Source organism: Callithrix jacchus, chromosome 10 (genome assembly GCF_049354715.1).
Source record: "Callithrix jacchus isolate 240 chromosome 10, calJac240_pri, whole genome shotgun sequence".
In the NCBI taxonomy this organism is placed as follows: domain Eukaryota; kingdom Metazoa; phylum Chordata; class Mammalia; order Primates; family Cebidae; genus Callithrix; species Callithrix jacchus.
Window position 1 is genome coordinate 123,919,654 of NC_133511.1, and position 27,667 is coordinate 123,947,320.

At 50.6% G+C, this 27,667-nt stretch overlaps 3 protein-coding genes and 1 long non-coding RNA gene across 61 annotated transcripts in view; 2 read left to right on the forward strand and 2 right to left on the reverse strand.

Moving 5' to 3' along the window:
• The window catches only part of LOC128929010 (uncharacterized), a 32,033-nt gene extending 16,007 nt beyond the window's left edge, over positions 1 to 16,026 (reverse strand). Inside the window, exon 1 of the long non-coding RNA XR_013523520.1 lies at positions 15,804 to 16,026. This is a non-coding gene — a long non-coding RNA (uncharacterized LOC128929010). The remainder of the gene's footprint in view (positions 1 to 15,803) is intronic.
• Positions 1 to 16,102, forward strand: part of TOP6BL (TOP6B like initiator of meiotic double strand breaks) — a 111,191-nt gene extending 95,089 nt beyond the window's left edge. For 10 of the 13 annotated variants that reach the window (XM_078341517.1, XM_078341521.1, XM_078341516.1 and 7 more), the window contains 3 exons: positions 11,059 to 11,137; positions 15,628 to 15,851; positions 15,951 to 16,102. In XM_078341517.1, coding sequence (XP_078197643.1) covers positions 11,059 to 11,137; positions 15,628 to 15,851; positions 15,951 to 16,016 — 369 coding nt within the window. In that variant the 3' untranslated portion in view covers positions 16,017 to 16,102. Of the gene's footprint in view, positions 1 to 11,058; positions 11,138 to 13,321; positions 14,993 to 15,627; positions 15,852 to 15,950 lie in introns of those variants that run through there. The other 3 variants (XM_054241098.2, XM_054241108.2, XM_054241109.2) reach the window with 3 other exon arrangements.
• Positions 16,103 to 16,214: 112 nt separating this feature from the next.
• Positions 16,215 to 27,157, forward strand: RCE1 (Ras converting CAAX endopeptidase 1). Of its 20 annotated transcripts, none has more exons than XM_078341525.1 (9): positions 16,215 to 16,412; positions 16,537 to 16,639; positions 16,734 to 16,817; positions 17,081 to 17,159; positions 17,634 to 17,801; positions 17,931 to 18,002; positions 18,207 to 18,324; positions 24,964 to 25,096; positions 26,844 to 27,157. In XM_078341525.1, the coding sequence occupies exons 1-9, from the start codon at positions 16,228 to 16,230 to the stop codon at positions 26,949 to 26,951; spliced, it is 1,050 nt and encodes a 349-aa protein (XP_078197651.1). In that variant the 5' UTR covers positions 16,215 to 16,227; the 3' UTR covers positions 26,952 to 27,157. The 20 variants fall into 20 exon arrangements, with proteins under 20 accessions (XP_078197651.1, XP_078197654.1, XP_078197658.1 ...); XM_078341528.1 differs by having other exon boundaries at positions 18,218 to 18,324; positions 26,844 to 26,980; XM_078341532.1 differs by having other exon boundaries at positions 18,262 to 18,324; positions 26,844 to 26,980.
• The window catches only part of PC (pyruvate carboxylase), a 111,156-nt gene continuing 104,800 nt past the window's right edge, over positions 21,312 to 27,667 (reverse strand). For all 27 annotated transcript variants that reach the window (XM_009008538.5, XM_054241091.2, XM_078341508.1 and 24 more), the window contains 11 exons: positions 25,928 to 26,072; positions 25,456 to 25,545; positions 25,151 to 25,372; positions 24,542 to 24,698; positions 23,810 to 24,050; positions 23,458 to 23,707; positions 23,007 to 23,251; positions 22,724 to 22,903; positions 22,398 to 22,646; positions 22,019 to 22,159; positions 21,312 to 21,936 (listed from right to left, as the gene is read on the reverse strand). In XM_009008538.5, coding sequence (XP_009006786.1) covers positions 21,688 to 21,936; positions 22,019 to 22,159; positions 22,398 to 22,646; positions 22,724 to 22,903; positions 23,007 to 23,251; positions 23,458 to 23,707; positions 23,810 to 24,050; positions 24,542 to 24,698; positions 25,151 to 25,372; positions 25,456 to 25,545; positions 25,928 to 26,072 — 2,169 coding nt within the window. In that variant the 3' untranslated portion in view covers positions 21,312 to 21,687. The remainder of the gene's footprint in view (positions 21,937 to 22,018; positions 22,160 to 22,397; positions 22,647 to 22,723; positions 22,904 to 23,006; positions 23,252 to 23,457; positions 23,708 to 23,809; positions 24,051 to 24,541; positions 24,699 to 25,150; positions 25,373 to 25,455; positions 25,546 to 25,927; positions 26,073 to 27,667) is intronic.

Genomic DNA, 27,667 nt, shown 5'->3' on the forward strand with positions numbered 1-27,667 from the left:
TTCAGTTGGACTACTACTAACAGCTATACCTGGAATTTGTAGAGAAACAGAATTTCCTAGCTATAATCTCCCTTCACTCATTAGAGGAGACCATCACAAAACCAGACAAAAGCTATTGACCTCCTTCAGGGTAAAGATTTCAACTAATGAAACTCTAGATCTCCAGCATCCAAAAATATGAAAAGATAAAAGTGTACTTATTTTTTTATTATTTTTTTTTTTAGACAGAGTCTTGCTTTATTGCCCAGACTGGGGTGCAGTGGTGCAATCTTGGCTCACTACAACCTCTGCCTCTCAGGTTCAAGTGATTCTCCTGCCTCAGCTCCTCGAGTAGCTGGGACTACAGGCATGCACTACTATGCCTGGCTAATTTTTGTATTTTTAGTAGAGATGGAGTTTCACCATGTTGGCCAGGCTGTTCTCGAACTCCTGATCTCAGGTGATCTGCCTGCCTTGGCTTCCTAAAGTATTGGGATTACAGGCTGAAGCCACCATGCCAGCCCATAATCGACTTTTTAAAGCATAAATAATAACACTGTATTATAATGTTTATTGCCATGGAGAAGTAAAACATATGGCAATAATAGAAAAAGAGCAGGAGGAAAGAAATGGAAAAATACTGTTGTAGGGTCTTATACTATATGTGGAGTGATATAATACTAATTGAAGGTAAACTGATAAGTTAAAAATAAAAGGAATCAGCTGGGTACAGTGGCTCACTCGTGTAATCCAAGCACTTTGGGAGATCAAGACAGGTGGATCGCTTGAGCTCAGGAGTTCAAGACCAGCCTGGGCAACATGGTGAAACCCTGTCTCTCCAAAAGTAGAAAAAAAAAAATTAGACATAGTGGCATACGCCTGTAGTTCGAGCTATTTGGGAGGCTAAGGTGGGAGGACTGCTTGAGCCCAGGAGGTCAAGGCTGTAGTGAGCCAAGAATGTGCCACTGCACTCCAGCCTAGGTGACAGAGCAAGATTCTGTCTCAAAAATAAGTAAATAAAAAGAACCATTCAAATAACACAAGACCGGCGCGGTGGCTCAGACCTGTAATCCCAGCACTTTGGGAGGCTGAGGTGGGCGGATCACAAAGTTAAGAGATTGAGACCATCCTGGCCAACCGGGTGAAACTTCGTCTCTACTAAATATACAAAAATTAGCTAGGTGTGGTGGCACACACTTGTAGTCCCAGCTACTCAGGAGGTGGAGATTGCAGTGAGCCAAGGTCGCGCCACTGCACTCCAGAGTGAGACTATGTGTCAAAAAAAAAAAAAAAAATGGCAGAATGGCCAGGCACAGTGGCTCACCCTCTAATTCTAGCAGTTTGGAGGCCGAGGCAGGCGGATTGCTTGAGGTCAGGAGTTCACGGCCAACATTGTGAAATCCCATCTGTACTAAAAGTTAAAAAAATTAGCCGGGCATGGTGGTTCGCACCTGTAGTCCCAGCTCCTTGGGAGGCTGATGCAAGAGAAAAGCCCAAGGGCAGAGGCTGCAGTAAGCTGAGACTGCACTCCAGCCTGGGGGACTGAGTGAGACTATGTCTCAAGAAAAAAAAGGCAGAAAATGAGGAAAAGAGAACAAAGAACATATGAGGCTAATAGAAAACACTTATCAAGATGATATATTTAAATCCTATCATATCAATTATTCCATTAAATGTTAATGGACTTTGCGCAAGCGCAGTGGCTCATGCCTGTAATCTCAGCACTTTGGGAGGCTGAGACAGGCAGATCACTTGAGTTCAGGAGTTCAAGCTCAGGAGTTCAAGACCAGCCTGGCCAACATGGCAAAACCCTGTCTCTACAAAATATTTTAAAAATTAGCTAGGCTGGGTGCGGTGGCTCACACCTGTAATCCCAGCACTTTAGGAGGCCAAGGTGGGTGGATCACTTGAGGTCAGGAGTTCAAGATCAGCCTGGCCAATATGGTGAAACCTCATCTCTACTCAAAATATAAAAATTTGCCAGGCGTGGTAGTGTGCCTATAGTCCCAGCTACTCGGGAGGCTGAGGCAGGAGAATAGCTTGAACCTGGGAGGCAGAGGTTGCAGTGAGCCAAGATTGCACCACTGCACTCCAGCCTAGACATCACGGACTGTCTAAAAAAAAGAAAGAAAGAAATTAGCTGAGGCTGGGCACATTGGCTCAGCCTGCAATCCTAGCATTTTGGGAAGCCAAGGCAGGTGGATCACTTGAAGCCAGGAGTTTGAGACCAGCCTGGCCAACATGGTGAAATTCTGTCTCTACTAAAAATACAAAAATTAGCCGGGTGTCGTGGCACATACCTGTTGTTTCAGCTATTAGGGAAGCTGAGGCAGGAGAATTGCTTGAACCCATGAGGCAAAGGCTGCAGTGAGCTGAGATCGTGCCACTGCATTCCAGCCTGGGCAACAGAGTGAGACTCCATCTCAAAAAGATTAGCTGAGTGTGGTGGTGCGTACTTGTGTGGTCTCAGCCACTCGGGAGCCTGAGGTAGGGAGGATCGCTTGAGAATGGGAGGCAGAAGTTGCAGTGAGCCAGCATTGCACCATTGTACTCCAGCCTGGGTGACAGAGTGAGACCCTGTCTCAAAAAAAAAAAAAAAAAAAAAAAAAAGAGAAGTAAATGGTCTGAATAATCCAATTAATAAAAGGCAGAGATTGTGAGACTGGGTAAAGAAGCAAGAGCCAACAGTATGCATCTATAAGAATCCCACTTTAAATATAAAGACAGGAAAAAAGTAAAAGTCTGGAAAAAGATATGCCATGCTTACCATAATAAAACAGAGCTGGAGAAGCTATCGTAATATCAGGCAAAGTAAATTTCAGATCAAAGCATATTACCAGGGATTAAGAGTCATTTCATAATTAGTCACAAAGACAATAGTCCTAAACATTCATGCATATTTTTTATTCTTTTTTTTCCTTTTTTTCTCTTTTATGCAGTTAAGAAAGCTTTAAAATACATGACACAGGCTGGGAGCAGTGGCTCACGCCTGTAACCCCAGCACTCTTGGAGGCTGAGGTGGGTGGATCACAAGGTCAGGAGTTCAAGACCACCCCAGTCAACATGGTGAAACCCCGTCTCTACTAAAAATACAAAAATTAGATGGGTGCAGTGGCACACACCTGTAATCCCAGCTACTTGGGAGGCTGAGGCAGGAGAATTGCTTGAACCTAGGAGGTGGAGGTTGCAGTGAGCCAAGGTCGCACCACTGCACTCCAGCCTGGGGAACAGAATGAGACTCTGTCTCAAACAAACAAAAAACAGGATACAGGGGGGCTGGGCATGATGACTCACAACTGTAATCTCAACACTTTGGGAGACCGAGGCATGTGGATTACTTGAGCCCCGGAGTTCAAAACCAGCCTGGGTAACATGGCAAAACCCTGTCTCTACAAAAAAAATAGAAGAATTAGCCAGGTGTGGTGGCACACACCTGTAGTCCCCGCTACTCGAGAGGCTGAGGTGGAAGAATTGCATGAGCCCAGGAGGCAGAAGTTGCAGTAAGCTAAAATGACGTCACTATACTCCAGTCTGGGTAGCAGCATGACCCTGCCTCAAAATACATACATGCATACATACATACATACTTAAAAATACATAAAACTAATAGAACTATAAGGAGAAATAGACAAATCCAAAATTATATTTCCAGATTTCAACAAAATTATCTCAATAATTGATAGGATAAGTAGAGACAGAAAGTCAGAACAGTGCTTTCAATCACTTTGACCTAATAGGTATAAAAACACTGTTCAGCCACAGAAGAATTTGCATTATTTTCAAGTGCACAAGGAACTTTTAACAAGACAGACCATATTCTAAGGCATTAAATATGTCTCAATACATTTTAAAGTCTCTAAGTCATAAAAGTATGTTTCTGACTATAATAGAATTATTAAAGCAAAATCAGTAACAAGATATCTAGAAAATTCCAAAATATTTGGAAACTAAATGACACACATATAAATAACCCATGGATTAAACACAGAAATAAAAGGGATATTAGAAATAATTTAATTAAATGAGAAAGAAAATTATCAAAATTTTGGGATGTAGCTGATGTAGTGTTTAGAGGGGAAAATGCCTGTGTTAGAAAAGAAAAAAGGCTCAAATTAATGACATTACTTTCCAACTTAAACTAGAATAAGAAGAGCAAATTAAACACAACTTAAACAGAAGAAATGAACTAATAAAGATCAGAATGGAAATCAGTAAAATAGAAACCAGAAAAACAATAGAGAAAAATCAATGAAAGTAAAAGGTGGCTAATTTAGAAGATTAATAGAATTGATAAACATTTAGCCAGACTAATCAGAATAAAAAGAATGAACACAAATTGCCACTATCAGAAATGAGAAAGGTAGCATCAGATATTAAAAGGATTATCAGGCCAGGCATGGTGACTCACCCCTGAAATCCTAGCACTTTGGGAGGATCTGGAGGTCAGGAGTGCGAGACCAGCCTGACCAATGTGGTAATACCTCGTCTTTACTAATAATAGAAAAATTAGCCAGGCGTGGTGGCACATGCCTGTAATCCCAGCTACTCAAGAGGCTGACTGAGGCAGAATTGCTTGAACCCAGGAGGTGGAGGTTGCAGTGAGCCAAGATCATGCCATTGTACTATAGCCTGTGTGACAGAGCGAGACTCTGTCTCAAAAAAAAGAACTACCCCTACGTACCTGATAGCACTGTGTCTATTTTTTTAATTGAATGTTTAAAAACCTTACCATGATATCCTCAATATATAAAGAACTCTTAAAACTCATTAATAAGAAAAACCAGTTTTTTTATGGGCAAAAGATTTGAACACACTTCACAAAAGAAGCTACAGATACACAAATGGCAGATAAACACGTAAGATGCACAACCTCATCAGTCGTAACAAAAATTCAAAGAAGAATCACAATGTGATAACCATTTCATGCCATTGGAATGTAAGGCCTGACTATACCACGTGTTGACAAGCATGTGGAGGAGTGAACTCATGTCCTAATGTCCTACACTGTTTGTGGAAATGAAAAATGGAACAAGCACTTTGGAAAACAGTTTGGCAGTTTCTTAAAAAGTTAAACATACACCTACCACATGACCTAGTGCTTTCACTCCTAGGTATTTACCCAAGAGAAATGAAAGCATTATGTCCACACAAAGACTTGTACACAAATCTTCACAGCACCCTTGTTATAGCCAAAAATGAGAAACAACTATCAACAGGTAAATGGATAAACAAATTGTTGTAGCTCCACATAAAGGAACACTATGTGAAAATAAAAGAACTATTGAAACACAATGACATGGATGAATCTTTGAATAGCATAGTGAGTGAAAAAAATCGAGAAATTAGAGTACAAACTGTTTGTACTTATATAATTCTATAAATATGCCAACTAATCTATATAGGTCAGTGGTTACGAGAAGGTGGGAGGGTTGGAGGGAATGATGATAAAGGGCAGCAGGACACTTAGAGGGAGATGAGTATGCTCATTATGTTGATTGTGTGATGGTTTCACAGGTATGGACATGTGTACTTATAAAATTGTACATTTTCTGTATCTGCAGTTTACTTGGTCAGTTTATATCTCAATAGTTATAAAAACTATGGTCACTGTTTCTGAGAAAATAATTAACAGGGCCTTTGGCACCTCCTCTGCATCTTCTCTGCTACTTGTATCTCTACTTGCCTGATTGGGTGGGGAAGTTTAGATGCCCAGGCACGGAAGGATCACAGCATCTAGTGGACTTGGCCATTCTCCTCTTCAGTGTGACTAGAGAGGCACAGAGCAGCAGTAAACCCCTGAGTGCTCCCTTCACCACACCTTTTCATGCTGGCTGTGCCTTCTAGGATGTACTTCCCAGGAATGTGTCTGCTGTTCCTTTCAGCTGGTACACCACAAATACTCTTGCCAGTTTCCCTCTGACTGGAAAGGGACTTGGAAAGCTGCCGTCCACACCTTGAGTAAATAAAGCTAAAATGCTTTGTATCCATTTCCTGGGAATGCTGTGAGAAATTAACATAAACTTGAAGGTTTAAAAACAACCAAAATTTATTCTGTCACAGTTCTGGAGGCCAGAAGTCCAAAATCAAGGTGTTGGCAGGGCCACACCCCCTCCAAAGTTTCTAGAGAATCCTTTCTTGCCTTGCCTCTTCTAGGTTCTGATGGAAACTGTTCCTTGGCTTCCTGTAGCCTGCGTAACTCCAAACTGTACTCCATCTTCATGTTGCTTTCTCCCCGTCTCTCAAATTTCTTTCTGCCTTCTTTTTTTTTTGAGACTGAGACTCACTCTGTCACCCAGACTGGAATGCAGTGGTACAATCTCAGCTCACTGCAACGTCCACCTCCAGAGTTCACGTGATTCTCCTGCCTCAGCCTCCTGAGTAGCTGGAATTACAGGCGCCCACCACCATGCCCGGCTAATTTTCGTATTTTTAGTAGTGACAGTGTTTTGCCATGTTGGCCACACTGGTCTCAAACTTCTGACCTCAGGTGATTTGCCTGCTTTGGCCTCCCAAAGTGCTGAGATTACAGGCCTGAGCCACCACACCTGGTCTGTGCCTTTCTCTCATAAAGATACCTGCCAGCTGGGCGCAGTGGCTCATGCCTGTAATTCCAGTACTTTGGGAGGCTGAGGCAGGTGGATCATGAGGTCAAGTGATCAAGACCATCCTGGCCAACATGATGAAACACCGTCTCTACTAAAAATACAAAAATTAGGCCAGGTGCGGTGGCTCATGCCTGTAATCCCAGCACTTTGGGAGACCAAGGTGGGTGGATCATGAGGTCAGTTCAAGACCAGCCTGCCCAAGATGGCGAAACCCTGTCTCTACTAAAAATACAAAAAAATTAGCTGGGTGTGGTGGCAGGTGCCTGTAATCCCAGGTACTCAGGAGGCTAAGGCAGAGAATTGCTTGAACCTGGGATGTGGAGATCGCAGTGAGCGGAGATGTTGCTACTGCACTCCAGCCTGGGTGATACAGCGAGACTCTGTCTCAAAAAAGAAAAAAAAAAGGTATCTGTCATTGGATTTAGGGACCACTCAGGATCTAGGAGTGTTTCAGCCTGTGAAGTCCTTTTAACTTGGGCCTCTGTGATATCCCAGTAAGACCTAAAAAAAATATTCTGGGCCAGGTGCATTGGCTCACTCCTGTAATCTCAGCACTTTGGGAGGCTGACGCAGGTGGATCACTTGAGGTCAGGAGTTTGAAACCTGCTTGGCCAACATGGTGAAATCCCATCTCTACTAAAAATACAAAAATTAGCCTTGCCTGTTGGCACACGCTTGTAATCCCAGCTACTCAGGAGGCTGAGACATGAGAATTGCTTGAATCCAGGAGGCAGAGGCTGCAGTGAGCCAAGATCGTGCTACCACCGTACTCCAGCAAGGGTGACAGAGCAAGACTCTGTCTTAAAAAAAAAAAAAAAAAAAAAAAATCTGACCTCTTTTACCCTGTTCTTTTGCTATAGTCATGGCTCATAGCCTCAGGGCCATTCATAGCCCAATTAACTTGGCAGATGGCTAGTGAACTCAAGTTCTTACCAGTAGTCATAGGTCTTAGAAGAAACACTTACTGAATCCCTAATCTGTGCCAAGGTTTTCACTTTAATCTCTGCAAAGATGTTATAAATTAGGTCACAGTTTAACCATTTTACAGATGAGGAAACTGGTTACAGAACTTTCATAATTTGCCCAGAGTCACACAGTCAGTAAATACAACGCTAGAATTTGTACTGAGATCTCCTGGCTCTGAAGTCTGGTAATACTGTTAACATAGAGGACTGGGCTGCAAGCCCAGGGAAGATGAGTGATCCAGGTCATTGGGTAGAACCCATGCTTCTCTCTCTACTCAGGATCATAGGGTTTTCCTCATAATGGCCATTTAGTGATAAATAACTTATTAGCGGTACAAGAGTGGCACCCAGTGGCTTCAGCTAAAACTACAAGACTAAGGATAATAGGTCAGATTCTTTTACCTGTAGGCCATTCTGTTTTAGCTGGCCTCTTGAGTAATAGGAAAGAAAACCATCTACTATATGCTTTATTGAGAAATTGAAAACAAAACGAGGGAATATATATTTAGAGTGTTACAGAGTAAGAATGGAGAGGGTATCGTTTTTATTTGTTTAGAGACAGGTTCTCACTATGCTGCCCAGGCTGGAATGCAGTGACTATTCATAGGTGTGATCACGATGCACTACAGCCTCAAGCTTAAGTGATCCTCCTGTGTCACCCTCCTGAGTAGCTGAAACTATAGGTGTGCACCACTGCACCTGGCTAGGAGTGGATATTTTAAGTCTGAATGTTGGAAGAGACAGTGGGCCAGGGAGGAGTGACCAAGATAGTACTCCAGGATTTAATGTCACAGGTGTGTCAGGGGAGTTAGAACTTAAACCCAGAATGAGCAGTAGTAACAAGGAGGCAATTTTCTAAGGAAAGGCATTGTTTCCGGTGGGCAGGGGGTGGAGTGGACTAGAAATAAATGTCTTATAGTGTTAAATCCAAGGAGGGGCCGGGCACAGTGGCTCATGCCTGTAATCCCAGCACTTTGGGAGGCCGAGGTGGGTGGATCACCTGAGATCAGGAGTTCACAACCAGCCTGGTGAACATGGGGAAACCATCTCTACTAAAAATACAAAAATTAGCTGGGCATGGTGGTGCATGCCTGTAATCCCAGCTACTCTGGAGGCTGAGGAAGAATTGCTTGAACTCAGGAGGTGAAGTTTGCCGTGAGCTGAGATTGCACCACTGCACTCCAGGCTGCACGACGGGAGGAAGACTATATCAAAAAGAAAAGAAAAGAAACAAAAATCCAAGGAGGTGTATCTTGAAGTAGGGCTGTCTTATCCGAGGGACAGATGATGAATGCAGGACATGCAAGGCTCCCAGATAGGCCTAGAGCTTTGTATTTCCATGTAGGTAATTCCTTGATCAGACCAATTTCAAGATAGGAGAAAGGTTTATCTATTACATGAGATTTCCCAAGCTAAAGCAAGAAAAAAAAGGAGTATCTCTCAAGAAAAAAAATGTTTGGGAAATATCCAGTTTCTTTCTTCACATCTTTAGTTATCTTTGCCCCTTTTATGTTCCTTGGAATGTAATTAGGAACTAAAACTTGTTTTATTAAACAATATATGATAGATGTCTTATAGAGATAATTGATGTGCCATAAAATGTACCATTTTAAAGAATAAAACTCATTGGCTTTAAGTATATTCACTATGCTGTGCAGCCATCACCACTAAATTCCAGAACCTCTCCATCATGCCATGAGCAGTACCTGTTCGCAGCGAGTCCCAGTTCCCCTCTTCCTTCAACACTGCCAACCACTAATATACCTCCCATTTCTATTGATTTGCCTATTCTGGATACTTCATATAGATGGAACCACACAACATGTGGCCTTTGTGTGACTTCTTTCATTTAGCATGTTCCCAAGGTTCATCTATGTTATTACCATGTAACACATAATTTCATCCATTCGTATGGCTGAATAATAGTCCATTGTATGGATATACCACATTGTTTATCCATTAATTAGTGGAACACAAGCTTTTTCTACTTTTTAGCTATTATGAATATGCTGTTATGAACACTTGTGTGGACATGTTTGTAACTCTCAGGTATATATCTAGGAGTAAAATTGCTGAGTCATATAACACTATGTTTTAACTTTTTTAAAGAACTTTCAAGCCGATTTCCACAGTCTGCACCATTTTACATTCCTGCCAGTACCGTGTGATGGTTCCAATTTCTCTGTACCCTCATGAACAGTTGTCAGTTTTTATTATTGGCATCCTAGTGCATGTGAAGTAATTTAGAGGTTTCAATTTGCATTTCTTTAATGAATATTGATGCTGAGTATCTCTTCCATGTGCTTATTGGCCATTTGCATATCTTTGAAGAAATGTCTATTCAAATCTTTTGCCTTTTTTTTTTTCTTCTGAGATGGATTCTTGCTCTGTTGCTAGGCTGAAGTGCAGTGGTGCAATCCTGTCTCACTGCATCCTCTGCCTCCTGGGTTCAAACGTTTCTCCTGCCTCAGCCTCCAGAGTAGCTGGGATTACAGATACATATCACCATGCCTGGCTAATTTTTGTATTTTTATTGGAGACAGGGTTTCACCATGTTGGTCAGGCTGGTCTCGATCTCCTGACCTTGTGATCTGCTCGCCTCAGCCTCCTTCACCCAGGCTGGAGTGCAAATGGTGCAATCTCGGCTTACTGCAACCTCTACCTCCCAGGTTGAAGCAATTCTCCTGCCTTAGCCTCCCAAGTAGTTAGGATTACAGGTGCCCACCACCACACCTGGCTAATTTTTGTATTTTTAGTAGAGACGGGGTTTCACCATGTAGGCCAGGCTAGCCTCGAACTCCTGACCTCAGGTGATCTGCCCACCTTGGCCTCCCAAAGTGCTGGGATTACAGGCGCCATACCCAGCCACAAATTTTTGAGGAAGAGGGTATCTATTTTTATACATTTGTATTCTTGAAAAGGAGCTGGGAGGATTGGGTTCTGGTCACATTAAGAACCTCTCTTCCAAATCATTAAGAACCTCTCTTCCAAATCATTAAGAACCTCTCTGTCAAAATTATTGGACTAACCATTGTGGCAAGGCTCGAGGCTACAGATGACTACAGAATACACCCTCTGACTTCCCAGGTTTGACTTTCTCAAATTTACCTTGTGTAAGGGACTCTGCTAGCTATAAAGTGACAGAGGCATGATGATTCTTGCCTTTCAAGAGATTTAAGGTGTAGAAAATGGACATACGCATATTACTTGATGAACAGTCACAGAGCATACTAGCAGAATATACAGAGCCTGATGAGTGGAGCAGGCAGTAGGCAAGAGACCAGAGTTCAGAGAAGAAAGGATGTGCCGTGAGTAGCCAGAGTGCAGAAGGATCCACCGAGGGAAACCCTGAAGGCTGGAGGCTGGGTAGGGGATTCATGAGCCAGGAGGGAGAGAGAATTCCAGGTGAGGGCAGACAGCCTTGTGAGGTCAGCGATAGGCACACTCTTGTTTCACTAGGGCTCATTCATGTTTCTGCAAAACTCACTTAGGACTTCTAATTTTTCAAGCAGCTAACCCTAGAGAAAAAGGACTCAGCTCAGAGCACTGAGGACGCACCTGATAACAGCAGCCTAGAGCTCCTAACAGGTAAGGTTTAAGCTTTTCAAGTGAGCCCTGGACTGCAGCTAGGGAAGTAAAAAACAAGTTCAAACTTTCAAACTGTTCCACTGTACCTTCTATTACAGTGGTGCCCTTCTGCAATTTAGTTGGCTTTGCTGCCACTGTGGGTCTTCAAGGCAGCAGCAGGTATTCCCTCCCCAAAGATGTGAAGATAGGACTACAAATTTTTAATACATTCTGTGTAGTTACAAATAGCTGCACATGATGGGGTGAGGGTAGGTAATCCGCAGATTCAGGGCCCTGAATCTAGTTGGTTCCTTCACATCTTTTCTGGATTACCAGGGTTGATGTTGCAGCTCTCCCCATTTTGGTTACTACTATGATTTGGGATCTGGAAGCTGCTCCCGGGTGTAGGCACCATGTCACTCTTAATGTGTGCTATGGGGAAGTGTCAGGGCATGTGTTGTGATTGCAATTATACTGAAGTCTTTTCTCCGTACATGTCTCCTGCAATACTTAAAACAGACTTCCAGCCAGCAGCAGCAGGGGTATAGTAGCTGTCACACTCAGTCACTGGCAGAGGGGCCAGGTCCTATTCTGAGCTTTTAAAATGTACTAATGCTCTCAGTTCTCAAAACAATCCTAGGGGTTATAGGTATTATTATTTTCATTTTATATATGAGGAAATTGAGGCCCATAGGTATCAATAAACTTACCCAAGGCCACACAGCCAGTAAATGACAGAGCCAGAATTCAAACTCAGGCAGCCTGAGTTTGAATTAGCAGGGATGTCCTCCTACAGATCCTGAGTCCTTCAGATAAAACAGTATCTGGGTCAAGGGAAGCTGGGGATTGTGACTTCAGCACCTATACTTGGTTGGTAAATCCCTCTTTCTAGGGTCACAGCTACAACACATACACGTTTATGCTTAGGCCTCAGATATGTCCCTGAATCACTGTGAACTGAACCATGTTTTAAATGTTGTGGGGGCTGTTGCTACTGAAAAGAACCCTGCTGTGAAAGCTAGTACAAAGCAAAGAATCTATTTTTATAAATTTAGATTTGGAGATTTAAAAAAAATGCAAGTATGATACATAAAATTCAGTATTTTTGCAGTCATAAGAGACAAAATAATAAGTATCTTCCTGTAGAAGGAAGAAAATTAACATTTAATTCAGTACCTTCTGTGGACCCTGGGGAGATGCTGGGCTCTTCCACAGACATTACTTGATTTAGTCCTTACAGTGCCCTTCTGGGGGCGGGGAGAGCAGGGTGGCATGGATTGTCTCTAACAAACGAGAGGACCCAGGCTCAGGTCAGGCAGAATGCTTCGCAGGAGGTACTTTCAGCTTGCTGCCTCCAAAGCCCATGTTTTCTCCACTGTGCCAAATGAACTTAAAAACAAGGCGTTTATAATCTGGTGGAACCCCTGGAGGATGGCTTGAGCTGCTCTGCCCTACAGATCTGCAGCTCTCATCGGCATCTGTTCTATGCCTCACCGTGGGCAGCTCTGCTGAGGAAAATCGCTGAAGTGTGTACTGATGCTACCATCCATCCGTGGTTCACTCACTCAGGAGCCTTTGGCTTGTCAATTCTTTCCCTTGCCTTTCTGGCCCTTGACCTCAGTGGCTAATCCATTCTTTAAAAAAATCCAGCCAGTCTCTGCCTCCTGCTTCAGCAGAAAACTCACCCAACATGTACCCTCCCAGAATGTCATCAGTGTAGGGACGCATCCCCTCCAGGCTCATGGTGGGATCGTCCTTCCTGCTTTCTTGGGACTTGTTCACATCACTTATCACTTCTGCACCTTCAGCTGTCCCGTAAGTTCCCTTCCTTCAGCAGATCAAGCTCTCGTTTCATCAGATGAAAATCTCCCATGACCTTAAACTTCCTCCACTTATCCTCAACCTTTCCATCACATCTCAGCCAAAGATCTCAAAACCACAAGCTGCATGCACCCCGTCTTCCTTTCTTCCTCTCATTCTCTCCCTCATAGTGTACTTGCTTTCTCTGTGGCCTCCGAAATTTCTCCCCTTAGGGAAGGCCTCTTAATTACCAAGTTTTGCATTGATTTTCATTGTATCTGAACTATGTGTAAAATTTGGCACTGTAAGACTATGACTTGCCTGGTTTTTCCCTCTCTGAGCGTTTCTCTTCCCCTACTTTCTTCTGGTCATCCCTAAATAGTGCTCATCCTGCTCTCTCCCCAGCTTCCGTCTTCCATCCCAGCTGTTGACTACTGCCTCCGGGCTGAAGACTCTCAACTTGGTATGACTAGCCAAGGCCTCTACTGAGTGCCAGATGGGAAACTGATTTGCTCACTAGGCAGCCCCTTGTGGAGGTCCCATTGGTACCTCAGTTTCCTCTCTCCTGAATAAAGTGACTCCTTTAGTCTCTGTCACGATTAATAGCACACTATCCAATTTATCGCATCTGAAATCTTGGATTCATTCAAGTAACCCTCTCATTCTTTTTTTTTTTTTGAGACAGAGTCTCACTCTGTTGCTCAGGCTGGAGTGCAGTGGCACAATCTCAGCTCACTGCAACCTGTACCTCCCAAGTTCAAGTGACTCTCTTGCCTCAGCCTCCTGTGTAGCTGGGATTACAGGTGCCCACCACCATGCCCAGCAAAATTTTTTTTTTTAGACAGTCTCACTGTATTGCCAGGCTGGCATGCAGTGGTGCAATCCCCGCTCACTGCAACTTCCATTTTCCAGTTTCAAGCAATTCTCCTGCCTCAGCCTCTGTAGTAGCTGGGACTATAGGCACACACCACCACGCCCTGCTAATTTTTTGTATTTTTGGTAGAGACAGGGTTTCACCCTGTTGGCCAGGATGGTCTTGATCTCTTGACCTTGTGATCTGCCTGCCTCAGCCTCCGAAAGTGCTGGGATTACAGGCATGAGCCACGGTGCCCGGCCAAATTTTTGTATTTTTAGTAGAGATGGGGTTTCACCATGTTGGGCAGGCTGGTCTCAAACTCCTGACCTCAGGTGATCCACCTACCTCGGCTTCCCAAAGTGCTGGGATTACAGGCTCAGCCTGGCCAAGAGGCCTCTCATTCTCATGCCCTACATCCAGGTGATCACCAAGGCCTATCACTTAGGCCGGATGAATACTTTTGATTCCTGGTGAGGCCTCCATTCCTACTGTCTTCACTTGTCATTGGGCTCTTAAGGTCTTCCGGTCTCTAGTTTGATCTAAGCCACACCTTCCAAAGAACGATATTTCTTTAGTACAAAATTACCAATGTATTTTACCAGTGCTTAAAACTCTTTACTGGCTTCCTGTCTCCTACAGATGAAAATCTGTTTCTAGCCACCTCTTTAGCCCCAGCTACTCAAGAGGCTAAGGCCAGGAGTTCAAAGCTGCAGTGAGCTATGATCGCACCACTGCACTCCGACCTGGGCGACAAGCAAGACCCCATCTTCTTGTTTTTCTTTCTTTTTGAGATCCCATCTTTAAAAGACAAAAATTTATGTAGGAGGTTGTTTTATGCCTTTGCATAGTTTACTTGCATAACTTTCAGCATAACATTCCTTTTCTCTCCCTTGTCTTGTTTGGCGTATCACTCTTCATCCTTCGAAACCTAGCTCTGGGGTGGAGTGATGGCTTATGCCTGTAGTCCCATCATTTTGGGGTGCAGGGGCAACAGGAGAGCTTGAGACCAGCCTGGGCAACACAGTGAGACCCCGTCTCTACAAAAAGTAAAGAAAACTGGCCGGTGTGGTGGCACGCGTCTGTGGTTCCCGGTACCCCGGAAGCTGCAGCTGAGGCAGTAGGATTCTTTGAGCCCAGGAGGTCGAGGCTGCAGTAAGCCGGGACTGTGCCACTGCACTCCAGCCTGGCCAACAGAGAAAGACCTGTCTCAAAAAAAACAGAAATGCCCAGTTCAGGTGTCTCCTCAGGGAAAACTTTCTAAACATCCGGAGGTGGTCGGCTTCCCTCTGTTCTCACCTTGGGCTTTGTGCACATGTCTGCATCCCTCCTAGCACCTGTGAGCTTCTCTCAGGGAAAGCTCATTGATCTGCATCCCCAGGACCTGCTTGGGAAGAATCTATCCATCTAAACTCGCTTTAATTTGATAAATGAATCAGTTAAGAATAGGAAAGCTGCCTATGGGCACTGCCCAATTCAACATGACCAACAAAAGGAGACAGAACTGGGGTTAGAGAGGTGAGGGGAGACAGAGGCTGGCAGGGAGGGGAACCTGTCAGTGCAGACTCCAGGAAGAATCTGTGTGCAGAAAGCTACTGAGCGGCCTGACCCAAATGAGGGCTAGGGACAATCTTCCACCCAGGTGAGAGGGGAGAATAGGGAGGCCCTAAAACCTCTCTGCAGCCTCGGGCTGCTCCTGAAGCCCCCGGAGCTGCAGGGTTTTGGTGTGGATGGGACTTGCTGACAGGGATGCGGTGGGAAGAGCCCCTCGGCACCCTTTCTCCCCGTTTCCCCCTGCCCAAGGGTCTAACACAGGACCATGAAAGTAAGATGAAGGCGGCTTGTTATTCTCTACTAGATACCAGGGGGCAAGCAGGAAACAAGAGGCTCAAGAGGGGCAGCCCCAGCGTGGAGGAGATGCGAACTCCTCTGCACTCTGCCAGGGCCCCAAGCCCGTCAGAGGCTGCCCTGGGCGGCTCGGACCCCACCGCGGCCCCCCTCACTCCTAGCGGAAGGGAGGCCTGTGAGACTCACAGCAGGGCCCTGGAACCGGGCAGGGCGAGCCTTGGGAGCCGCCTGGAGGTAACCGGGCGAGGGCCGTGAGGGAAGGGCGCGGGAGGAGGTGCGGGCCACCGGCCACTGCCGAGGAGTTCTCACCCTGGACCCCCTTTGTTCTCGCAGGACGCGCTGTGGCTGCAGGAGGTCGCCAACCTGTCAGAATGGTTGAGTCCCAGCCCTGGGCCTTGAGCCCGGTCTCCCTCTGCGAGTGTCCGCCGGCCGGGGGCCTGCGGGCAGCCGCTCTCCCGTGGTTTAATAAAATTGCGCCGCGCTCATCCCGTCCGCTTCCGCTTCTGCTTCCGCGTCGGGCTGGGGCGGGGCCTGGAGCCGCGCCGCGGCCTGACGTCACCCACGCCCCCACGTGGCTACGTCACTGGTGCGCGCCGCGGGTCGGGGCGCGATGGCGGCGCTGGGCGGGGATGGGCTGCGCCTGCTGTCGGTGTCGCGGCCGCAGCGGCCACCCGAGTCGGCGGCACTGGGCGGTCCGGGCCCAGGGCTGTGCTGCTGGGTGTCCGTGTTTTCCTGCCTCAGCCTCGCCTGCTCCTACGTGGGCAGCCTCTACGTCTGGAAGAGCGAACTCCCCAGGTGCGGGGGCTGCGCGCGGCCGGAACCCGCGCCCCCGCGAGGCGGGACTGTGGGCGGAGCTTGGGCGAGCTGGGGGCGGGGCCGCGCTGATGGGCGCCAGCTGAACTTACTGCCCCCTCCGTAGGGACCACCCCGCCGTCATCAAGCGGCGCTTCACCAGCGTCCTGGTAGTGTCCAGTCTCTCGCCCTTGTGCGTGCTGCTCTGGAGGGAACTCACAGGCATCCAGGTGCGAAGGAGGCGTGGTAAAGGGCAACGGGGGAAAGAGCTCAGGGATCTTTTGGGGAGGAAGCAAGACTGATGCCCCCTTTCCTGTGGCTCAGCCAGGCACATCCCTGCTCACCCTGATGGGCTTCAGGCTGGAGGGCATTTTCCCAGCAGCGTTACTGCCCCTGCTTCTCACCATGGTGAGTGCTCGTGCTGTATCTTTCCTCCTCTGGTCTTTATCAGCCTGATGCACGGTGGCCTCTTGATTGTGTTCGGATTTTGGCTGATGGGAGACAGGAGTTTTGAGATGGCCCCAGGGTCCTCCGGTATGCATGGGCTGGAAATCCTGGTTGCGAGGATTTCAAGCTTGGAGCCTCACAGGGGCAAGGGCAAAGTTCTGGGCAAAAGCGGTGGGTTGTGGTGAACGTGTTTTCTTGGATGTCTCCCATTTTTCTGCCCTCAGATTCTTTTCCTGGGCCCCCTGATGCAGCTCTCTATGGATTGCCCTTGTGACCTGGCAGATGGGCTGAAGGTTGTCTTGGGTGAGTCTTAAAGGCTGAAGGGAAAAGTAGGCACAGGCAGCCCAGGACAATGCGGGAGGTAGTCAGCTGGCTCGTGGTATGATCTGGACGTGTGGAATGTCATCTCTCAGCAGCAGAATGGAAACATAGAGCTAGGTGGCCTTTAAGGATGGATCCCCAGTGTCCAAAAAGTCCCCTGGGGACCTCCAGCAGAATTTGGTGTGGGCCAGAGAGCATTGTCCCCTGCCTCGCCAACCAGAGCTGGTCTTGGTTAAATTTTGGCATCTCTAGAGTTTGCTTCCAGGATGCCCTGCCTCAGCTAATGCCTTCTCTTCAGGGCATCTCAAGACATCGGGTTTATGTTGTGTCCACACCCCCGTCCTCAGGAGTATTGATGCCTGAGTTTGGCCAGGGTAAAGTCGTGGGAGAGGAGCCCTTAGGGCCTCTGGGGTCTCATTGTCCCATAGGACAGCTTGTCCTGACTTCCCTCTGCAGCCCCCCGCTCCTGGGCCCGCTGCCTCACAGACATGCGTTGGCTGCGGAACCAAGTGATCGCCCCCCTGACAGAGGAGCTGGTGTTCCGGGCCTGTATGTTGCCCATGTTAGCGCCGTGCATGGGCCTGGGCCCTGCTGTGTTCACCTGTCCGCTCTTTTTTGGAGTTGGTGAGTCTGGCTAGCTTGGTCCTGGTGTATTCTCAGGATGAGAGCTGAGAACGGGGCTTGAGGTGAGGGTCAGGCATAGGTGGGAGGCTGGGAGGAATGACTGTGATGTGATTGTCACCTTTTTCCCAGCCCATTTTCACCACATTATTGAGCAGCTGCGTTTCCGCCAGAGCAGTGTGGGGAACATCTTCTTGTCTGCTGGTGAGTCCTGGCGAGCTGGCCTGGGTTAGGGTGTGTGATGATGTCCCTAATGGCCACTTGGAGGAGGAATTGGGAATAGAGGGCTATAGTATTGGAGGGGCCACTGACCATGGGAGTTGGGGTGCAGGACAGTTGTAGGTGGTGGGGCAGGCAGCCACTGCCCCAGGGGAGGGGACGGTCGGTCTTTGGCTGATGGGTGTGTAGTGCTGGGGCAGGAAGGATGTGCAGGTGTGGTCACTCGCGGCCTCCCCGTCTCCAGCGTTCCAGTTCTCCTACACAGCTGTCTTCGGTGCCTACACTGCTTTCCTCTTCATCCGTACAGGTTGGTTCTCAGTCTCTCACGGGTCCCTGGGGGCCCACAGGAGCGGGTGGGAGAATGGGGAATACTGTTTGTTCTAGGAACAAGTTCTTCTACTGCAGTCCTTGAGACAGGCTGAACAGGGCCCTCAGCTTGGTGAGGTCTGAGAGGTGGAAAGGAACAGAGGCCATCGTGTGGGTGGATGGCTAGGGTGGTGGGATCTTCATCTCCTGTTTCAGGGGATGAGGGTCACTAGCCCTGGAAGGGCCAGAGGTGATGGTACGGCTGCTCCCTGAGCTGCTGTTTCCTCTCCCCAGGACACCTGATTGGGCCGGTTCTCTGCCACTCCTTCTGCAATTACATGGGTTTCCCGGCTGTTTGCGCGGCCTTGGAGCACCCGCAGAGGCGGCCCCTGCTGGCAGGCTATGCCCTGGGTGTGGGACTCTTCCTCCTTCTGCTCCAGCCCCTCACGGACCCCAGGCTCTACGGCAGCCTTCCCCTTTGTGTGCTTTTGGAGCGGGCAGGGGACTCAGAGGCTCCCCTGTGCTCCTGACCTCCGCTCTGGGATACACTATGAACTCTCACTGGCTCCCCAGCCCTCCCCACCAAAGGGTACTGCAGGGGAGGGACTGGCTGGGGTCCCCGAGATCTCAGGAATTTTTGTAGGGGATTGAAGCCAGAGCTAGTTGAATCCCAGGGACCAAGAGAAAGGAGCAGATATCCAAAGGGTGCAACCCCTCTTGAAAGGGGTGTTTACGAGCAGCTGTGAGTGAGGGGACAAGGGGCAGGTCCCAGGAGCCACACACTCCCTTCCTCACTTTGGACTGCTGCTTCTCTTAGCTCCTCTGCCTCTGAAAAGCTGCTCGGGGGTTTTTTATTTATAAAACCTCTCCCCACCCCCACCCCCCAACTTCCTGGGTTTTCTCATCTTTTTGCATCAGGACTTTGTATTGGGATATTAAAGAGATTTAACTTGGGTAACATGGCCTTGGACCTTTGGATTTGGTCTGTTTGGGAACTCGTGAGAGCTCCAGGCAGCTCTTGGGAGTGTGCCCACCACCTATCCTAGCTACCTTGAATGCTGACCTTAGGGTAGTGCATCCTGGCAGGTGGTTCCCTGGAGTTGGGGATAGGCTGGGAGCTCTGGCTGCTGGGGCCCTGTGGCTTCCTTCTTCCTGAACCATGCCCTAAAGTCCTAGTGTGGGTGGGTCTGAGACTGCAAGTGCCAGGTGTGAGCCCGGCTCATCCTGGGACCTGTGCCTTGGCTACCAGGCTCAGGGAGGGGGAGCCTCTGGCCTGTCTCCTCTGGGGTGAGGAGGATTGGTCTGAAGCCTCTTCCAGGACCTCCACAGTCTGCCAGCCTTGTTTTTCACAAGAGAAAACAGGTTCAGAATGCGAGAGGAACCTACCTCTGAATCACCAGTAGAGGCTTTTTTGGTTCTTTCTACCTTGGGCCTCTGCCCCACAGGAACCCAGAACAAAGGCTGCCACCCTGAGGATGGCAGGGACTTTGCCAAGCAATACGGTGACTCAAGGATCCTTCTCAGAACATGCTAGTATTCTGCCTGCTCTCCACTGTTTTTGGAAGGGTTCTCTGTCTGTACCTTTACAACTAGAAGAGTATTAGCCCTGGGTCACCTGAGGTCAGAAGTTCAAGACCAACCAGGCTGGCCATCATGGTGAAACCCCATTTTAAAAAAACAAAAAAAATTATTAAAAAAAAGAAAACACTTAGCCAGGCATGGTGGCAGGTGCCTGTCATCCTAGCTACTTGGGATGCTGAGGCAGGAGAACTGCTTGAACCCATGAGGCAGAGGTTGCAGTGAGCCGAGATTGCTCCACTGCACTACAGCCTGGGCAACAGGAGACTCTGTCTTGGCGGGGTGGGGGTGGAGGGGGTATTCGCCCTTTAAGTCCCATTGCAGGCTTAATTTAAGGAGGTTGTCCCAAGCCCCCTTCCCTGAGGCTCAGGGAAAGAAAAGGGATGTGCAGTCACTCCCTTATGCCTGCAGGCTGGCTGTGACTCACCAACCATTCACCCGGATGGAAGGGCAGCAGCATCGTAGTCACACACCTGCCTCCTGGGGTACAATTGGGACCTCATGGTCCAGAAAGGAAGAGGCCCAAGGCCACTGTGACTTGCCTACCCCAGAGGTTAGGACTGGCACTGGGAGCACTGGGCAGAGGGCTGCAGGGTGCTGGGGATATACTGAGCTTAGGTACAGGAGCACTGGGCTCTGCCCACCTCTTCCTTTCCAAAGGCTGGTGTTTCCTGCACTATCCTCCCCACCCCCTCCTCAGGAACTGCCCAGCCTCCTCTACCCACCCCACCCCCCACCATTCTCCTCCTACCTGCGGGCAGGAGGGCAGTGGTGCAGGCAGGGTTACTGTCCCCGCTGCAGGAAAGGGAACTGGAGGGCTGGTCATGGGGAGCAACAGGGTTAAACCTGAGACCCTGGACTCCTCACCTCTCGCTCACATACAGAGCACACAGGAGAGACTGCTGGATCACCATTCCCAAGGGTCTCACCCACTGCTCAGAAGGTGGTACCTGCTTGCATTTACCTGATAACTGACGTGGGAGGCTGGCCTTGGGTTTTAGAAAATAAAACAGCGGGCTGGGAGGCAAGTCTGCCAAGGGCCTGGATTTCATCCCTCTCTTACTAGTTGTGGAGTCCTGGACAAATTATGTAATCTTCCTGTAACTTGATTTCTGTGTCCATAAGAGGATGAAGGTTAATTCCCTGAGTTAATAGGTGTTAAGTACTTAGAACAGGCCCCACCCCTCAAGCAAGCTCAGTACTAGTCCTGTTTGGGGAGGATACGCAGTAGGCACCCAATAGTGACTTAAAACAGGGCCACGATGTCATCAATACCCTCTGAGGAGGAAGACACAACTGACCTGCCTACCCACAGGGAGCTTGAAAGGCAGCTCCCACTGCTGAGTGGGTACTGGGTACATGCTAGGGCTGTACTAAGCATGGGGGTGCTGCACTGGATCCAGCATGGAGGGCAGGGAAAGCCAGTTTTATTGAGCAAACTTCCCAGGACCTGGGACATCTTAGAGCTCCCCTTCCCTCAGGACATAGGACCCCCTAAACCTCCCCTGGGTCCTAGGACCATCTGACCCACCATGTATAGTCTCCAGTGAGAAGGGGACCCTTATTTGGCAAGAGATGATGAACATGTGAGCAGCTGTTGGCCAGGGGAAAGGACAGATGGCTGAGAGGAATGAGCCGCTGCAGGCGGTGTCTGCTGTCCAGCTGTGGACAGGACCTCCATGGCCCAGCCTTCCTGGCCTCAGGCACTGGCTGGCCTGGGCCTGCCGTGGCAGCACAGCTTCTGTTGAAGGCTTGGGGACGGCCAGGGTGCTAGCCTGGGGCAAGATCACTCGATCTCCAGGATGAGGTCGTCACCTTCCAGTGTCATGTCCTTGGTCACATGGACCTTGCGGACAGTGCCCTCCATGGGCGAGGTCACCACAGTCTCCATCTTCATGGCACTGAGCACACACAGGGGCTGGCCCTTGGCCACCTTGGCCCCTGCGGCCACTTTGATGTCTATCACCTTCCCAGGCATGGGCGCCCCAATCTGGCCCTTCACGTCCTTCAGGGCCTTGGGGTGGAAGTGCATCTCCTGCAGACACAGGGCAGAAGGGACATGAGATCCTAGGCCCAGACAAGCCCCACCACCCAGCTGGCCCTGGGGTAAACTATACCTTTATGGCCTGGGTGTCCTTGACCAGGATGGACCGCAGTTGCCCATTGAGCTCAAAAAAGACCTGCCTTTGGCCAGCCCGGTTCAGGTCGCTCACAGCAAGGGCTTTGATGTGCAGTGTCTTGCCCCGCTCCAGCTCCACCTGCAGGGAGGGTTTGCAGACTCGGGGCTGGAGGGCAAACTGGGAAAGCAGTCCACCAGCCCTGGCCCCAGGAAGTCCCCACACTGGGCCTTGGCTCCTTGTTCTTAAAGGCCTGACTCCCAGTCTCAAGGGTCCTTTCTGCTCCCACAGTTGCAAGGCTAGGTGACAGCCAAGCTAAACTCTGGAGCTCTGGGGCAGGGACCAGGGTGGAGTGTGGACAAGCACCAGAGCCACTGACCTCGAACTCCTCTGCGATCTTGGGTCCCTGCAGGAAGAGGCGGGTATTGAGGCTATCCAGGGGGCCAAAAGTGGCAGTGAAATCCTTGAAGTGGGTGAAGACATCGGGGTACATAGCTGCCGAGAGCACATCTTCCGGGGTCACCTCCTCCCCATGCCGCTCCACCAGCTCCTTCTCCAATGCCTGCAGATCCAGGGGAGGGAGGGAGGCTCCGGGCCGCCCCTCTACCCTCGGCAGGTCCTTCAGTACCTGGGGAACAAAGAGGAGGATCAGGCCCAATTCCTGCATCCAGCCCACACCCTCATGTCATGGTAAGACTTCCCTACCTTGGAGCGAAAGGGTTCAGGGAACCCCCCATGGGGGACACCGATGTAGCCCTGCAGGAACTCCACCACAGAGCGAGGGAAGGACAACTCTTCCGCTTGAGCTTCAGCCTCTGCTCGGCTCAATCCATTCTGCACCATAAACTGGGCCAGGTCCCCCACGATCTTGGAGGAGGGTGTCACCTGAGGAGAAGGCCCTGGAGGTTAGGGTACCAGGCACCTTGGGGAGGCTCAGCGACAGGTACATGCATGGCTGGGGCAGGCAGGAGCCTGGGGCGGGGATTACCTTGATGAGGTCACCCAGCATCTGGTTGGCCTCCACGTAGGCCTTCTTGACCTCCTTGAACTTGGAGCCGAGCCCCATGCTGTGGGCTTGGAAGTGCAGGTTGGTGTACTGGCCCCCTGGGATCTCATTCTCATACACGTCCGAGTTGCCAGACTTCATGGTGGCCGTGCAGTCAAAGGCCGCGTACAGTCCCCGAGCTCCCTCCCAGTACTCGCTGTAGTCAAACACGCGCTCCAGGGGCACCTCTGCAAGGAGGCCAGAGTCAGAGAAGGCCTTAGAAACGTGCCAACTCCAGGACCCAGAGCTAGCTCAGGTCCCATCTCTGACTCAGGTGATAGGTGGCGGCAAGGCCAGAGCAGCGCCATCTGGATTCTAGGCAGGCCCAATACTGGGACGTGGTGGTGGCTGCGGCTTTGAGAGGGGCGTGACCACGGGCTGCCATTCTTCCTACCTGTGTCTAGGGGAGTCCCTCTGGTACAGGCCACCAGGGCCCCCATGCTGGGCTGTGAAGTCATCCCAGACATGGAATCTGCTGCCACATCTACCACATCAGCTCCAGCCTGGGCACAAGCCAGCATGGCTGCCACGCCTGCCCCTGATGTGTCATGGGTGTGGATGTGCAGTGGGAGGTCAGGGAAGCGGTCCCGGAGAGAGCTGACCAGCATGGTGCAGGCCGCCGGCTTCAGCAGCCCAGCCATGTCCTAGGATAGAGAGAGAGAGATGGTAGAGGGGCAGGATGTGTGCCTGTGATGGGGGGACATGGCTGAGGCAGAGAGGGAGAGATGGGCAAGTGGCCCAGGTACCTTGATGCACAGGATGTGGGTGCCAGCCCGCACCAGCTCTTCAGCCAAGCCCATGTAGTACTGCAGTGAGTACTTGGTGCGGCTGGGGTCGGCCACGTCACCCGTGTATGAGATGGCAGCCTCCACCACGCCACCGGCACTTCCTGCCGCCTCCATGCCCAGCAGCATGTTGGGCAAGTAGTTGAGGGAGTCAAACACGCGGAAGACATCCATGCCATTCTCTTTGGCCACCTCACAGAATCTGAGGGTGAGAGAGCCCAGGGCTGATCCCTACCCCACCTCCGTCCGAACAGTCTTCCCAGGCTCCTGCCTCACCCACTCTGCTGCCCCTGTGAAATGAGATCTGAGGGTCTGGCGTGGGCGGGGGGTGGCATCCACAGGCAGGAGGTGGGCAAACAAGTGTGGACCAGGCCTTGGAGGATCAGCTGGTGCAGTGGCAGGCTGTGGGAGAGGGCACAGAGCAAGGAGTCTCGAGGCCTGGGTTCCAGTCCCAGCCCTGCACCGAGTGACATGGGCCATGCCTCAGGCCTTGCACTGCCACAAGAGTGAGGGGAAATTTAGAAGCCTGTCCAGTTTCATGCTTCCCGATAATTCCAAACAGTAGCCCCTGCTGTGTTGGCTGCAGAGAAACTTGGTGTTAGGCCCACCATGGGGAACAGAGGCCATCACGATGTGGCTCAGTACCCTCTGGACCACAGCAAGTAGTGTCTGCCCACCCCACCCCAGGCTCACTTGAAGACTACGTTGTCAGGGTAATTGGTGTAGCCCACAGCATTGGCCCCCCGCAGCAGCATCTGGAAAGGGATGTTGGGGATGAGCTCCCGTAGCTCCTGCAGCCGCCGCCAGGGGCACTCATACAGGAAGCGCATGGCGACATCAAACGTGGCTCCTGCACAGGAACCGAGAGGCCCAGGTCAGCTCTGTGTGTCTGGGTGACCCCGCCAGGCGTTGCAGCAAGCTCTGCAGCCCAAGCCTTGGGCCCCAATACCAGGTCCTGCTCATCCTCACGGTGCCTGTGTTCCCTGCTCCAGCCCCCACAGATGTTTCCCTAGGCTGACCTCTCAGGGGCAGACCAGGCTCATTTGTGTCCCTTCTATGCCCATCTCCTGTCTCTCTGTGTTATAATTAACTAAGAGGGAGGTGTCTCCTCCCAGGATGCACCTGGCCTCAGCTCAGCAACCTCATGCCAGCACCAGGCCTGGCCGGAGAGGACACTGTGCCTTCTTCAGTTCTTCTTCTTTGTTCTTCGTGATAACTTGTCCCCAGTGGCCTAATCCTTCGGGACTGGTAAGACAGTAGGCACCCAATTCCTGCCAGGTACCACCCAACATGCCAGCCTACCTCCCCAGTTCTCCATGCTGAAGAGCTTGCTGAAGTTGTGGGCAACATAGGGGGCAATCTTTTTGAGATCGTGGGTGCGCACACGAGTGGCCAGCAGTGACTGGTGGGCGTCCCTGAAGGTTGTGTCCATCAGCAGCAGCCCGGGGTGGTTCCGCACAGCTCGAGCAAAACCCTCAGGCCCCTCTCGCAGCAGGATGTCTCTGAAACCAGCTGGGGGTGGGCCTAGGGCAGACAGGGACATTGGTACCCATCCTGCAGGTGGCATCCTGTCTTCCCCATGAGTTGACAGAATGGATCTCACCTACCTATTGGCACTGCAGGGACAATGGGGTCCGTGGGGCTGGGGCTGGCCTTGACAGGAATCGGGGTGGTTGGGCCGTTTACCATGACATGGCCTGGGGAGAGACCAGGCAGTGGGTAATGGTGGGCTGGGTAGAGGCTGAGTCAAGGGCAGCAGTGAGAGTGGGTGGGTTTGGGGACAGGGACACATCCTTCCAGGATCCCTGGACTTCTAGCTGGCCTTTGTCTGCTCCAAAGCGAGGACCTCCTGGATCCAGGCAGTGGGGACCTCTTGACAGAAAACGGGGAGGGGGGGGCTCTCAGATCAGGAGCAAGGAGGGTGGTGAATGGGAGGGTGAGGGACAAGAGGAGGCAGGTCCAGAACGAGGGCAGGGGTGAGGGGCAGGGGGCACTGGGAAGTTATTTGGTCATGGGGAGTGGCAAGGAGGTAGGAGCAAGCGATTGGGGAGGGGAAGGGAGTGCAGTCTCAGGCCAGACCGAGGTAGTGCAATAGCTTCTGGGCCCGGTTCTGCGCTGGCCGCAGCTGGAACAGCTCTGGGTTCTCATCAATGAACTGGGTGTCCACGGTGCCAGCCAGGAACTGCTGGTTGTTGAGCACGTTCTGCAGGAAGGGGATGTTGGTCTGCAGGACAGAGGCAGGTGGGAGGGCATCACCATGCAGCATAGACAGGGAAGGGAGAAGAGGCGAGGCTAGAGGTGCCCCCCCTCCCCCTGGGCCACCTCCAACTCTGGCAGAGTCCCCTAAGCTGTCAGGGGCTGGGTCTGCTCCTTCCATCCTTGTTTACCCCAAAGCGTGTGCTGAAGGCCACCCCTCCTGCCTCCCCGAAGCCTAGAATGGGGCTCAGCCTTTCCTCCAGTGGCATGGCCCACAGCAGCCACCCTTGCCCCCATGCCCACACTTCTCTAAAGAGGGCCCTGCCTGCAACAGACCAAGCTCTGGCACTCTTACCAACTCACTCCTCCCAGCTGAGTCCAGCAGGCACACTCCCACCTTGCTGCTCTCTCCCTGGACTTCTAAGCCATCTTGCGTTCCTGTCCTCTTCTTCCCTGGCTCCTCAAACACTACATGTTCCCCAGGTGGCCCCAGCCCAGGGCTGCATCGCCAGTGACAGTGATCCCAGCACTTGAGGTTTGCCTCCAGGGCCAAGACCCAGAGATGCAGCTGCCTCCCAAGCCTCTCCTGGTTCATGCCTCATGAAAGTTCAGCAAGTCCAAGACCAGCTTCCTGTCTGCACACCCAGTCCTCCCGTGCCCAGTGGGTGCCCCACTGTCCCCCCAGTTACCAAAAGCTGCATCCATCACCCTCACCACCCACTCCTCCCACAACACTGGTCAAGCCAGAGAATTCGACCAGGGCCATTTCTGGACCTCGTGACCTCTTCTCCATCTCCAGGCCACACCCTCCACCGCCTTCCTCATCACTGCTGCCTCCAGCCACATCAAACTTGCCTTGTGCTCCATACCTTTGAACCTGCCTGGGACGTTCTTCCTGAACATCTGAACTCAAAGGCCTTCGTCCTGTCCTCACACCCTCAGCAGAGCTGACCTTTCTAGCAGGCCCTGGAGGAACCAGCTGTCGGCAAGCACACCCCTCAGCTTCATCTTGTCTGCATGGGAACCCTTGGGGCAGGGCGCTGCCTGAGGCATGTGTCAGTGGGCTTTGTGTACAGGGGTCCTTGTTCCACTCATTAAATGCCTGGGTGACAGTATGAGGCTGGGCCAAGGCAAGAATGATTTAAAAGGCCACATGGGGACATGGGAGCCAGCACTGCGAGAGGTGCTCCAAGACCGTGAGGCCACATGGCTGGGAGCTTGGTCCTCCATGTGAAAGCATGGCCTGTGGCCCTGTAGCAACAGCCCTATGGGCAAATTTCCACTTCAGTGAAAACATCTCCATGCATTGTCATTTATTCATGATCTCTGCTAGCACCTTCGATAGGGACTCAAGGCCACCCCAACCTCTCTGAGCTTGGCCTCTACTCATGGGCCGCTATCACCTGGAGGCCTGGATAGGAAAGGTGCCTACCCCACCAGCCTGCCAGGTGCTCACCAGAGTGGGGCTGGCCAGCAGTGCTGTGCCTGTCTGCCCTTGAGCCTCGCCCCCACCTCTCCTAAAGAGATGCTGACATTTCAGCTGGGCCAAGGCATTGGCACTGGAGAAGGGAAGCAGCTGGTGAAACCATCCAAAGAACCCCGAGCGCACAGGGTGAGGACCCT

Bases quoted from the DNA above. Each gene is read 5' to 3' on its own strand.
- RCE1 (XM_035263436.3), top strand. From the start codon at position 16,228: ATGGCGGCGCTGGGCGGGGATGGGCTGCGCCTGCTGTCGGTGTCGCGG. The intron at 16,818-17,080 runs GTGAGTGCTCGT...TTCTGCCCTCAG, and splicing joins TGCCCCTGCTTCTCACCATG to ATTCTTTTCCTGGGCCCCCT. The intron at 18,325-18,617 runs GTTGGTTCTCAG...TCCTCTCCCCAG, and splicing joins TTTCCTCTTCATCCGTACAG to GACACCTGATTGGGCCGGTT.